The following is a 14128-nucleotide window of genomic DNA, read 5'->3' as shown; positions in this document are numbered from 1 at the left end:
TGATTGCAGGCAGGGGGCCTATCCAGGGAAGATGCACAGCCAGAGGCAGAGTTATGGGGGGCTGATTCACTTAAGCTTTAGGGACTCTCACTTGCATGATGGCTCTCTGCTAAGCCCTTTTAAGGCCATGGGAGGGGCCCTTATAATTTTGTATTTGTATTTTTATGTTCTCTTTCTTAAAGAGCCTTCATAAAACTGCATCAGGCCCCTCAATACCTGCTTGCATGGAATAACAGAGAATACCAATTGTTCCCTCTGGCTGCACACTCCCAAAAACAGAGAGAGAAGATCCAAACATGCTCGATATACACTTTCCTTATTTACTGAATGAGCGGAGGGCAGAGAAGGGCCTGGTGTAACGCACACCAAGTGCCCCAATATGGTAAGAAACATAGGAGGGGCAGGAAACATTCCCTCCTTAAACAACACCGTTTTCTAGGCCTCACTGGAGGGCTCTTTATCAGCTATGTAATAATTCCATGCAGTGGGCATCAGGCAGAATCCTGGCACAGGCCCAAATTTGAGGTGGAGGATCTCACAGTTTCTTTATGCTGAATTTCCCCAAGTCTCCCACTAATTTCTCTCCATTCTATCCTCCTCCCTTTCCCACAAAACAAAACAGAAAGGGAGCAGCAGTGTTTGATACTGTAATCATCCAGAGGCCTGGTTCTGTCCCATTATACAGCAAACAAGCCCGGGCAAGATTCTTCATTCCCACCCCATGCCATGCATTGAAAATCCAAAATTGCCTACATTCCATGTGCCAAGTAAGAGATACTTTCATTATTGAAGTTCCACATTTTATACCTTTGGGAACAATGCCTTCTTATCTTAAAGAGAGGTCCTCACTTTGTGAGTTGGGAGCAGAGGGAATTAAAGAAAGCCATGGTGCAGGGATTTGGCCATTCAAGCTGGGCAGCCTGCAGAGAATGTCATCCCTAATGACACACGCCCAAAGGAAGGAGCGGGCTGGGCTTGCCCTGACTTCATATCTAATATTGCCTGTCTGCATCCTTAATAGCAGGCCTCTGTGTGAGCATTTGACAAGGCTTAAAACTAGTCATTGAAGAAAATGGATGATTCCCCAACAGGAAGATGCACCCCCATGGGCTGCCTCCTTGACCACAGAAGTGCTTCCAGCTCTAGTCACTCATCTGAGAACTCCCCCTGCCACTTGCTATTAAAATTGTTAAAGTCCAGGTTCATTTTTTAAACTTTATTTCCATTTTTTTAAATAAAATAAGAATTGGATTTGTGTTGATATTTAGGCTGCTGAGAAAATAACAATGGTAAGACTCCACGTGTGGCTGTTTGCTGCTTTTCTCCCCCTCTGGAATCTCTTTTGAAGGTTTGCAGTGAGCTTCATGCAGGGGCTGCCTGGAAAGGGCAGGTAGCACTGCCAGGGGTAGCAAACACTGGGAGTCTGCTGGGCGGGACAGGTCAGCTTCTGCTCTCATCTGTGTCATAAAGTCAAGTCCATGCAAGTCCACACTCCAGGCTCCCCCTGCCCAATGCATACTCTCAGATCGATCATGGAGTATGGATCTGAACTTGTGGGTCAGGGAGAACCCATTCTCAGAAGCTACCTTGCACCCTGCCAGCTGTCATCTGAGATGAAACCTGGGCAGGCACAACTCCACAAGGGGGATCTCTGGCCCAGATGGTCCCACTTAGATGGTTCCAGAGTTGTATCTATGTGGCCCTGAGGTCTCACCTGTCCTGGTCACCCTTTCCCCTGGTGAAAAGGGAGAACAGAGGCCAAGCTCACACACCAGTCCTGAGTTAGGCTGTGAGCAGCGGTCATGACCCTCCTGGGGTCTGATCCAGGAAGGAGATCTTGGGAACTGGTGATGGTTAGCATGGAGTGTGCCAACAGACAGTGAGCCAGGGACACAGGAGGGCGGCATGGAGGCCAGAACCCAAAGAGTCAGGGCAGTCTGCCCCAGAGCAAAACAGAGTGCAGAGTGAAGCCAGGCTTTGTGGGGGTCAGACCATGCCGTGTGAAGCTGTGGAGCACTCCACATGCCTCCTAGCCACTGGCAGGGCCTGCTCCTTAGCACCCGCATGTGTTCGGCTTGGAACTTGGTAAAGATGCAAAAGGACTGCTTTAGACTACCTGAACTAATTTCATGAGTGAAGAAAATACTATTTACTAAACAATGCAGATGTGTGTCTATTTCCATTCTAATATTGATATATATTCAACAGGTAACTAGAGCCTTTCTCACATTAGCTGTCAATCCCTCTTCACAAGGTTATTGGTTAAAACTCCAAGCCAAGAATCTAAAGGGAAGGCAGGCTCTGCCAAGGTCCCTATCCCTCTCCAACTTTCCTCTGAAGTCCACGTTCACCCATGCTATGTACACATCCACACTGGGCCATGTGAGTGAACTGCTTCTATCAGAGCAGAAGGAGCAACTGCAAATATGGCCTCACCTTCTGTTGCATCTGCTTAAAGTTTAGTCTTTAAAGTGCAGCTATTTCTTAACTAAATTGTTGTAAATCTGAAGTTATAGTGTAATGGTTAAGTGTGGGAGGGGGGTCAAGGTTCTAAAATTAGACCACATGGATTCAAATCCCAGTTTTGCAACATTAACACTGTAGACATATAAAAATAAATATGTCCATGGGTGGTAGGTGAAGTTCTTGAGTGAGTTACATATCTTCACTGAGTCTCAGTTTTCCTTACCTGCAAAAAGGGATAACAGTTCCTAAAAGGCTGTTTTACCAAGGCTCACTGAATTAAATGAGAGAATATATAGACAGCACTGAACATGGTGGTTAGCTGTTGTTAAGTAAGTTAGCACTGAACACAACCGTGAAAATGTACAAGCATTTCAAGAGTGACCTCAGGAAATGACACGACACTACCCAATAGAATTGGGCAGAATTGCAGCCGTCCTCCACCTGGACCTTCCACTCAAATCTTTCCCTCCTCCAGTCCATACCATCCAGTGTCAATAGCATTTGCTTTCCAAGAAACAAATCTGATCACGATGTGTCAGTGTCACCGGGTTAAAGTCACTAAGGGCTCCGGTGAGCTCAGGATGGAAGCCACACTCCTCAGCCTGGCTTGCATGTCCTCCCACAGAGTGGACCCCACCTCCTTTCCACCCACACTCATGCTGTGCTGCCAGCACATGGACCTCCACTGCCACTGTCCCTGCCCCTGTCCCTGTCCCTGCCCCTGCCCCTGCCCCTGCCCCTGCCCCGCCCCAGGACTTCGTGCTTCCCTTTTTTGTGCAGGAATGCTGACCTTCTCCTTGGCCCTGCTCCGCAGAATGTCATCTCCTCAGTGAACTGCTAGTTCCCAGGTGCTCGGCTCTTTAGCACTTGGCTATTTGCTAAGAAAGCAATAGCCTGCTGGTCTGCTGTGAGCTATGGAACCAAACTGCCCACGTTTAAATTCTGCCTTCTCCATGTGGCCTTCAGCAAGTTTCTCCATCTCTCCTTGCCTTGGTACTTTTTAGTGAGATGGGAAAGAGGATATTATTGAATTCACAAGATTGTTCATGAGAATGAAGTGAGCTAGCATAAGGAAAGCATGTTAGTACATAGAAAGAACACTGCTTAGCACATAGTAAATGTTCAGTGAATGTTCACCATGCTAACAAAAACATTATTGTCATCATTGTCATTATTATTATTCCAACAAAATGTAAGCTCTTTAAGAATAAAGACTGCCTATTTTGTTCACTGCCTGACACAAAAGGGGCAGGATGGATAGCTACTGAGTAGCACGTAGACCACTGCATGTGGTTAATTGTTTCTACAAATGCTCCTGACCCATCAGCCAGCAGAACACGAGCATTTTGACTATCCAGTCAATCCTGTATTTTCTGGTTCTGCTCAATGGGGACAGAATAGACCCTCAATAAACGTTTGCTGAATGAATAAATGAATGAACCTCTGAGGTTGTAGGTACGTTATCTCCTTCTAAAACATTAGCATTAAGTCTAAGTTTATCAAAAAGTCATGCCCTTCGTTCTTTTGAACTGGCTAGCCAGCGGTTTCTGGAAGATCTCAAAAAACAGACAGTGCATTTGGGGGCTTTATCCCAGAGCTGTCTTCAGCAGAGGAGAAAGTTCCTCAGGGAGTGTCTGCCGCTGTGCATTTCCACCCACCGGGACCCCCTTTCCTGTACCTCTCCCCTTCCCAAAACCCCAGCTGTCCTCCTCCACCACAGCCAGAGGGAACTGGGCCTCATCAGGGGCACCAAGCGTGGCCAGAGAAAAGCCAGCATCATTTTATCCAAAGCCAGGGAATCTTCTCCCAGTGCGGAAGCCCCTTCTCTCCCATTCTGTGCCGAGTCCTTCACTCTCACTACTTTGTGGAAAACCTTCTTCTTCCAGAAGGAAGTAAAATAGTTCCCCACAATTTATCAGCCCTCTGCTTTAGTTCATCTACCTAAAGTGAAAAAACAACACTAGGCTGAGGGGAAATTGTGTTTAGTGTGAATAAGCGTAGTCTGTAGCCTTTATTAAAGCGCTGCTGTTTTGTAAGCCTCTCGTTGACCAGAACCACTTATTATTCCAAATGCAGATAGATTTATGATCTGAAATGCTCACCATGTTTTTTACCCTGGAGAACTAGAGAGAGTGAGTTACAGCTCAGTGTTTGATAAGATAGCTTACATCATTTTATCCCCACATCAGTGTAGTGAGGCAAGTGAGGTTTATTATCTTCATGTTATGAATGTGGACTGTAGAGACTGAGAGATTAAGAGGATTGTCCTTGGCCAGCTGTAAGTTTGGAAAACACATGTGATTTCATTCTGTCACCGCTGAGCCCATTGCTCTCGGCCATCACCCATGTATAAATGTTGCAGCCCAGAGCACCCCTCTGCCATGGCGTGTCCACCATCTGGCCCCTGCGCTGTCTTCCCTCCCCCAATTGCCTCTCGCTGCCCAGACCTGCACCTGCAGTTGTGAAGCTACAGCTCCCTTGGGGGCAGTCTGGCACTCCCAAGCCCTGGCTAGGGACCAGACGTGTTTAGTTCCCTGGCTTTTTGGTCAAAGACATTCCAGGGAATTTCAGCGAGTGAGAGCTGCCTTTAAACAGCTTCCAGAAGCCCCTGCTGAGCACTCAGAGTGGGAGTGAACCACATCCCAACTCTGCTGTTCACCTGCTGCATTACCCTGGACAGACCACCCAGCCTTCCTTCCCTGTAATGGGGGAGAGGGAGCAGCTTTGAGAATCTGATAGTGCTGTGAACGGTCTTCCCTAAGACACTTGCACTAAAGATCATGGGTGTCATTTCAGGAGGATCACAGCATCCATCCATTGACCCCACGTGGGTACCCCAGAGGTCCCCTGCCTCTGAACAAGAATCCCTGGGCCTAGTGAGCTCTAACACCAAAGTGGGAAGACCCCAAAGACAGATTTTTTTAAAGAAAACTTCAGTAGTTTATTTTCTCATTATGAGATGAAAAAAAAAAAAAAGAAAGAAAATCTATTTCAAAAGGAAAATTACCATAAACCCACTACCAGTAAAATTACTATTAATTTGGTAAATATAAATTTTAAACTTTAGTAAATATCAGATAATCTGTCTCTCTTGACATACATATACATAAACCTACCCATTATACCAGGAATGTTTTGTCATCTCATTTAAATATCATTTAAATATTATTTGACAATATGGCCAGGCACAGTGGCTCATGCCTATAGTCCCAGCACAGTCAGAGGCCAAGGCAGAAGGATCACGTGAGACCTGGAGTTCAAGACAAGCCTGGACAACAAAGTGAGACTCCATCTCTACAAAAAAATAACTAGCTAGGCATGGTCACGTGCACCTGCAGTCCCAGCTATTCAGGAGGCTGAGGTGGGTGGATCCCTCGAGCCCAGGAGTTCAAGGCTGCAGTGAACTATGATCACACCACTACACTCCAACCCAAATGACAGACTGAAACCCTGTCACAAAAAAATATGAATAAATAAAATTATTTGACAATATAATATCTATGTAGTAACTGATTGCATGGTAATTCTATAATGCATTATTTAGCTCTAATTGTTAACCATTTATATTTTTATTTTTGTTATCTGTGTGAACATACTTGATTATTTTCTTGACTAAAAGTGGAATAGCCAGTTCTATGCAGAAGGAAGCTTTTGATACCTATCACAATTTCCCCCATCCCTCCTAGAAAGTTTTGCTGATTTGCACTCCTAGTAACTATAGGAAGGCAGGGTTGAGGGTACTTAGACCAGTGTTCTCACTCAAGCAGCTTCCTTGAACCAGCAACCTCAGAATGCTGATACCAAGTGGGGCCTCTGTTTGCTAAACGTTAGCCATCTCAGTCCACAGAAACTGTGTCTAGGACTGGCCTAGGTATGTTTTAAAGTGGGTAAAATGGGTCTTGGGTGCCTTCCTCCTTCTTTCATTCCCATGTAGCCATGTGATCTGACTGTAACCCCTCACCTCCCAGGTTCAGCAGCAGTTGCTCTGCCCCCACCCCCTGGATTCACAGACCCTACAAGGCATCCCATCAGCAGGCTCCAGACTTTCCATTCACAGCTTTATGAATCTGTGACATGCACCTATGTGACCGGGTTTGGGGGAGCAAGCTGAATTCAGAGTATAATGGTCCTGAGTCAGCCCAGGCAGAGATTGGAGCATCAGACCTAGTGAGGAGGCTGTCATGGAGCAGGGGGTGGTGTCCTAGGGCCAGATGAGCAGTGGGAGTCCATGTTCATGCCTGCCCTGTTTCTTGTAGAGTGGGTCCTTCAGAGTGTTCCTCAAAGAGAGGAGCAAGGCCTCTCTGAAAAGATAAATTCATTTCCCTTAAAAATTGGCTAAACAGAGTGTGTTATGGGGCCATGAGCCTCAGAATGATGGGCAGAGTTTCAACCATTTGCTTGGCAAATTGTGCTGTTCTCTGAGCCTTCAATCTGCATTATCAGTGATGAGTCTTTGGGGAAAGAAGACCACACGTGGTCCCGTCCCACTGCTGACCACCTCTCTCTTGCCCCGCAGTCTGATGGCTCCATCCTGGCCATCGCCCTGCTGATCCTGTTCCTGCTCCTAGCCTTGGCTCTCCTCTGGTGGTTCTGGCCCCTCTGCTGCACTGTGGTAAGTGCCCTAAACTTCAGGCCATGCAAGGCGAAGGGTGACATAAAGTTCACAGGTCATGAATAGAGAGAAAGGGATTAATAAACAAACTAAAGATTTAAACTGGAAGACAAATCTTGTAGTTTTTTATACAATTTATACAAAATTGATGTGAACTGATACTGATCAATGGAACCATGAGTCATCAGCAGTCAGTATGAGTTAGGGTGTGAGGTTGCCAATGGCCATACCCCTTAGGTGGGGCAACTGGGGTGGCCCCTGCAGTTCTGGTGCTTAGGAAGGATCCACAGGATACCACAAATGATGAGTGTTATTTGACATGTAATGAACACACATGCCTTTGAACGCATATGCTATGCACACATACACGCACACGTTTGTTGAGTGGCCCTCTTCTAAGGCCACCCTGGTCTTAGCAACTAGCCTACCCATCTGAGAAAGTGTCTCTGGCCTCTTTATTTTCAACAATAAAGGAAGGCACTCACCTTTATTTCATTGATTTTAGCAACTTTTGTAGGACACACCTACCGTGTGTCCAGCACTGGGCTAAGCACTTTGGCTACAAGATCAATTAAAAAACTGCCTCCTCCCCATCATTGTCATATGGAGTCACCACATGACAGTGTCTCCTCAAAATAGCTTAGCGCCTGTAGTAACCCACCCTGATGACAATCCCAAATGGTAAATGTCTGGCTGTCAATTTCTGTTCCCTGGCCCTTAGACAGGAAAAAGTCCAAACAAAGTAATAGCCAAATAAAGAAAAAAAAAACATTCGCTGTGACATGTCTGGTTCTAGCCTGTGCCCTGCCTTTCCGCAAATCAGTGTGTGCTGTGAAGCCCATGAGTGGGAAGTGACTTCTGCCCCACTGCCATGGCATCCTATATTTTAGTTCTTCCGTGGAAGGGACGGCAGGGTAAAATAGACAGTGAGCCTCTCCAGGACAGGGACTCATCTTCATTTTATCTCTGGAACGTCAGCATTTACCACACAGTGTAGGGGAGTTCACATCTGTGTGTACAGCTGAACTGAATCAGGACCACAGACAGACAGAGCACTGGACTTGAAAGGCAAGGGAAAATGGCTCCGGATGACATGTTAAAGAGGCGCAAATGAATGAGATGAGAAACTCAGTCAGGATGTGGACCACGTGGCAGGAACTTCTGGAAAGGATTGACTTGCAGCAGACAAGTGTGGAAAGGGAGACCCAGGACAGGCACAAGTCTTAGGTCAATTAGTACCCTCCAGGCTGGGCTGGATTTCACCAAGATTTTAAACAGATTCTTACCACAGCAGCTCCAAGAGTTAAATGTTGTTTTAAATACTTAAGGCTGCATAACCATTTTATTCTGAGGGTAAAAAAATCCCTATGAGTCAGCCTGAGTGCTTTCTATGAAGATTCAAAAACAAGCACATTTTCAAGTCCAGAAAAAGAAAAGAAAAACCTTACAACGGGTTCTTAAAGAAGAGGTGGGCAGGCCTGGTAGCAGCAGGCAGCGAACACTATTATAGTCCCTTTGATTATTTACAAACAGTTACCTCTGGGTGAGGACAGCTGGGAACACTAGAACAGCCAAGAAGTGCTCTACCAAATGCTGGCTGTGTGATCTTGGACAAATTTCTTAACCTCTCTGTGTCTCAGTGTCCTCATTAGTATAATGAGGACAGTAAGAGCCCACCTCATAGTTAAATGGTGAAGACTATAAAGGGGTGTATGTATACCTGCTTAGAAAGCACCTAACACATAGTAAATGCTGTACATTATTATTTAAAAGTATTTTACTGTAATAGGAATCTATTATGATACTGTATGGCATTCAGTTTATATTGTTGGGAAGTGTTTCTCAAAATAAACCTTTTGTTATTGGAAGCAGTGTCACCCAAGGCCAAATTATTTTGCAATATTCAAAATATTTTTTCAATGAATTTATCTGGTTAGGTCCCTGTTGCTTTGGATGGCAGCCAAAATGTCTTAATGTGGTCTGCCTTTGTAAGTCTCGAAGGGTTTCCTTATGAGGGTTGATCTTAGGTATTCATTTTCCTGTTTATGATGTCTATTTAAGCTGCCCCCTCTCCCTCTTTCTGAAAGCTGGCTTGGGCTCCAGTACTTGGTCTTTCCCTAAAACTACTTGCCGATCACTTGCTTCCTTGATTAGAGGTGATGCTCAGAGCAGGGCAGGATAAGCTCATGTGTTTCCTAAACAGGATACTCAGGAATAAAGGCAAACATGGGCCTCCCGTCAAGGTTTCATTCAGAGGATGTGGGGAAGTTTCTCCGCCCACAAGATACCCCTCCCCACAGCCCCCAGATTAATAGAGGGCATTCTTGTAAACAATGGTCCTCAAACCTTCCTCTGTCACTCTTCCTGCACCTACCCCAAGGGTGGGAAATGCCCCTTAACCTAGTAGCAAAGCCACATCTCAATGCTGAGGAGAAAGCCAGAAAGCAGAAAAGACCTACAGTACGTGGGACACACGTCTGCTGTGTGCCTTCTCCTTCCTGCTGTGATCTTTTCTCCAGGAGTGACAGTCAACATATTTAACAACCTGCAAGGTCCCCGACCCCACTGAGCCACACATTAACCCACAATGGCTGGCTATGTGAAGGGGTAGGGGATGAAGACCTGCAGGGTGGCTGGGTAGGAGGCCAGGCCCAGTAGCTAACTACAAAGAGCATTCTTAGATGTACTGGCCAGGATGAGCAGAGCAGGCACAGGGGTTGCTATCAGGCCTGTCTCTGCTCAGCATCCTCTTGCTTCCTGCTGGTCCTGTCTGGAAGAAGAAACGTGATGAGTGAGGGTGACAGATGATGCCTACCCACTGCACTTGACCTTTCCCTTAGGCCCACTCCCCCATTTGGGCTCTTAACTTCCAGCCAAATGGAACCTGAATTAATTTATTGCCAGCCTAGCAGATGTGATCTACCAGTAATGATTGATGGGGAGAGAGAAAACTGACCACATCCTGAATTGAAAGCTTTAGTGTTTCCCAGCTTGTTCCTCAGTATCCCCAGGCAGACCTCTGGCTTTTAAGAGTCCTGTATTTATTCATTGGCACAAAACACCCACCTTGAAGGGGAAAGAGGCATTGGATTATGCACACTGGGCTTATTCACGTTTTCAAAAAGGGAATTCAGGGGGTGAATATTTTACCAAATAATAATAATAATAATAATAATAATAATAATAATAATAATAAAAGCCCTGCCTCAGTTCCATAAGGGACATTTCCAAAACTCTTCTAGTCATGTCATGCCCACTCCATCTACTCATAGTTTGGTCCAATATTATTGCAATGTTTAAACTGAACTTTAAAAAGAGGAAGACTAGGAAACCTGAAACAGAAAAGGATCATTTTTTTAAAAAATTGAAACGTATTAGAAAAGTAAATGTCATGAATGGCTTGAATGTGTAGAGAAAAAAATTCATCCATGAATCAGTACCGTTAGGGCACTTAACATCTGTAGAAAATGCAGGTTGCCCTGAGAGTCTACTCTTACCCCATCTAAGAGCAAATACCCCAGTGGGAGCCTGCAGCCCAGCTAGAGGGTAGCTTTATGTGTACAGGCAAAGGCCATCGTATCCTGCTTAAACTTTACCGGGTAGCAAGACACTGGAGGATTCCAATTAGCAATGGGGACTTGCTCCCCAAAATGAGAAATCTGGGGTATAGAAGAAACGCCTGTTGGGGCTCTCAGTCTCCTGACCTCATGCTGACACTCTGATGAACACCCCAATTCCTGATCTCCCTATACCTAGACCTTCCCAGTTGTATGTGTTCTCCTCTCCTCTCCCAAGATACCATTCACCTCAGAAGAGAACGGCCCAGCTTGTTGATGGGGCTACTGCACATTTATGGGGGCTTCAGCACTCATAGTTTAGCAAACTGCTAACTTACCTCTACAGATAAGAACCCCTCCCAAACTGCAACCATTCCCCTTGAGCTCCGTATCCTACCTTTGGCCCTCTCATATTCAGTAGACAACCTGCTGTTCTATCTCCATGAGAAAACGGAGGCTGTGCTGTGAGAAATCCTTGCACTCCAGCACCATCATACATGCGTCCTCCTCCAACATCCCTTCTCCCTCCCTTTCCACTGGTGTTCTTCACTTCATCTCCTCTCACTTCAGCATCTTCATCCTTTCCTTTCCACTGGCTGCCTCCCTCTGCCTACAAACATATGCCAGCCACCTTCATCCTTTAAAAAATATTTCTGTGTTAGTCTGTCCTCACACTGCTACAAAGACATATACCTGAGACTGGGTACTTTATAAAGAAAAGAGATTTAATTGGCTCACAGTTCTGTAGGCTGTACGGGAAGCATATTGGCTCCTGCCTCTGGAGAGGCCTCAGGAAGGTTCCAGTCATGGCTGACGGCAAAGGGAGAGTGAGGCATCTCTCATGGCAGGAGCAGGAGGAAGAGAAGAATGAGGTGGGATGTGCTACACACTTTTCAACAGCCAGATCTCAGGAAAACTCACATGCTCTCACGAGAACAGCACCAAAGGGATGGTGTTAAACGCACCCCCATGATCCGATCACCTGATGGATCAGGTGATGACTGATGGCCACAATCAGCCAATCACCTCCCACTAGGCCCATCCTCCAACATTGAGGATTACAACTCCACTTGAGAATTGCGTGGGAACACAGATCCAAACCATGTCAATCTCATACCGTATTTCTCCTTCATGCTACTCTCTTTTCCCGCCCCTTCCTTTCATCCACATACTCCTTTGCAGAGCATCCACTGTCCACAATTCCCCCTGTTGTCTCTTCCTCCCCCTGCACCCTGAGCGCTGTCACCATTATATCTCCAATCCTACACTTTCAAAACTGAATTTCCCAACCACTGGTCTCCATTCATTTCTCATTCTTCTTTACCTCTTTCAGCAGCAGGCACTTTCGACCTCTCTCTCCGTTAAACTGTCTCCTCCACTGGTGCCTGCTGGCTCTTCTCCTACGTCTCTGTACAGTTTCTCCCTGTCTCCCTCAAGAGCTCTCTTTCCTCTGCTTGACAATTTTCCTCCAGGGTTACCTTCCACCCTCTTCTCTAATGCTTTGTCCCTGGTCAATGTCACCAACTCCCACAACTTTAACTACTTAATGTGTTTATCCATCACTGGCCTTGGCTCCAGAGGACCAGCTTACAGTAAAGGGACCAATGGACATCTCAAATGCAGGCATCTCACCCTCAACATGCCCCCCACTAAACTCTTCACATTACCCCCAAACCTGTTTTTCATCAGAGATGTGCCATTATCCTTCGGGCTGCCCAAACTAGGGACTACAGAGTGACAGCTGATGTCTTCTTCTGTCCCTCCTTGTCTTATGTCACTTCAGAGCTGCCTACAGCACATCCTTTCCCACACCTCATCTTATCTCACATCTGTCCACACCCGCTACCCCAGCACAGTCATGGTGTGTGGCACTGAATAGATGCTCAAGAAGAATTTGTGGAATGAATGAATGAATATCATTATCTTACTGTAGGATTCCATATCTCCCACCTGAATTATTTCAGCAATTTCATAATGCTCTTTTAGTCTTTCTCCCCTTCATTAGAGAGTCTTTTCATTTTTAAAAACAGCAGTCAGGTGATGAGCCTACTCACTGCCTCACCCAGAATCCTCTTGAGTGTTCAGCACTGTACAACAGAGTTCCAATTCCTTGATATGGCATGTGTAGGGCTTTTCCATCCTGGCCCCACTTCTCCAGCCTTGCCTCTTACCTTCCCTTCCTGTGCAGGGTCTCCCTTAGCACCCATGCCTGCTTCTTTCATAGCACTGATCATGCTGTGAAAATTGCCTGTTTGTTTGTGTGTCTTCTTCTGTTAAGCTGAAGCTGTTGGAAACCAAGGCTGTAGGTCCCCAGAGCATAATACAGTGCCTGGCTCAAAGCTGCTGCTCAATGCATCTCAAAGTTCATTAGCAGCCAAGTGGATGGAGGGCCAGCTGCAGGCATGCTCTACTCTTTGGGGCTCCTTAAACATACCAGGTTGACTAGGCTAAGCCATGATGTTCACTAGGTTAGCTGTATTGAATGCATGTTCAACTTATGACATGTTCCCATCAAACATTGAGGAGAATCTGTACCATGAACTCCTCCACAACAAGGAGAAACTAGTCACAGAAACGAATCCCAAAATAGGGTACAATGCCTAGTATATATTATTATTTGTGTATTTTCCAAATCAAACTGGGGAAGAGTGTTAGATACAGAAGAAGCCCACAGACCTATGGAACTGTAATGAGTGGCTTTTTCATGGGTGTTTGTATTATTCTATTTCATGACTTACATGTACATTATATGCAATATTTTATATGTATCTAATATTACATAACAAAGGACATTTAAACCAGTCTCTTAAATAAAATTCTAGAATTATGCTCATTTTATTGAGAGGTTAATGGTATATGAGGAACCCCAAGTGAAAAGATCTTAGCATATTTTGCAAAATGACAAAGTTCTGGGTGGGGCGCACTGACTCACACCTGTAATCCCAACACTTTGGAAGGCCAAGGCAGGAGGATTACATGAGCCCTAGAGTTTGAGATTAGCCTAGGCAACATGGTAAGACAGCATCTCTATTAAAAAAAAAAAAAATTAAAGTTCTGGAAATTGGTTACATAATTATGTGAATATATTTAACACTACTAAACTGTACATTTAAAAATAATTAAAATAATAAGTTTTATATTAAGTGTTTTTAACCACAATTAAAAAGAAAAAAAATCCTGCTTTTAAATCTGTGATTTTTCTGCCATCCAACTAGTTAAGCCACCACACTATTTAGGTCAAATCAAATCACTGTATTTCTGTTCAAATAACAGCATTTTTCTCCCCAGTATATTGGGAGGGGCTCACGTGCATGCATTCAGAATTTCTTCTTATATAAACAAAATTCTGTTCTCCCTGTTTTTTCAGAGGCCTTGTAGGTATCTTATGAGCAGCTTTTAAAGAATTATGTAACAGATCATATTTAATTCACTTAGTTGAATTTCAAGGATAGTTCAACAAATAAGCACACTGGACATCTCCAATGACAAATTG

General features: G+C 45.1%; 1 protein-coding gene across 3 annotated transcripts in view; it reads left to right on the top strand.

The window, feature by feature from the left end:
- ANTXR1 (ANTXR cell adhesion molecule 1) overlaps nucleotides 1-14128 on the top strand; it is a 270413-nt gene that overhangs the window by 166755 nt on the left and 89530 nt on the right. For 2 of the 3 annotated variants that reach the window (XM_017522085.2, XM_017522087.2), the window contains exon 13: nucleotides 6983-7078. In XM_017522085.2, the coding sequence (XP_017377574.1) occupies nucleotides 6983-7078 (96 nt within the window). Of the gene's footprint in view, nucleotides 1-182; nucleotides 1212-6982; nucleotides 7079-14128 lie in introns of those variants that run through there. The other variant, XM_037736156.1, reaches the window with a different exon arrangement.

The sequence above is a fragment of the Cebus imitator genome, unplaced genomic scaffold (assembly GCF_001604975.1).
Source record: "Cebus imitator isolate Cc_AM_T3 unplaced genomic scaffold, Cebus_imitator-1.0 Scaffold23, whole genome shotgun sequence".
In the NCBI taxonomy this organism is placed as follows: domain Eukaryota; kingdom Metazoa; phylum Chordata; class Mammalia; order Primates; family Cebidae; genus Cebus; species Cebus imitator.
This window is presented reverse-complemented; position numbering and strand designations above follow the sequence as displayed.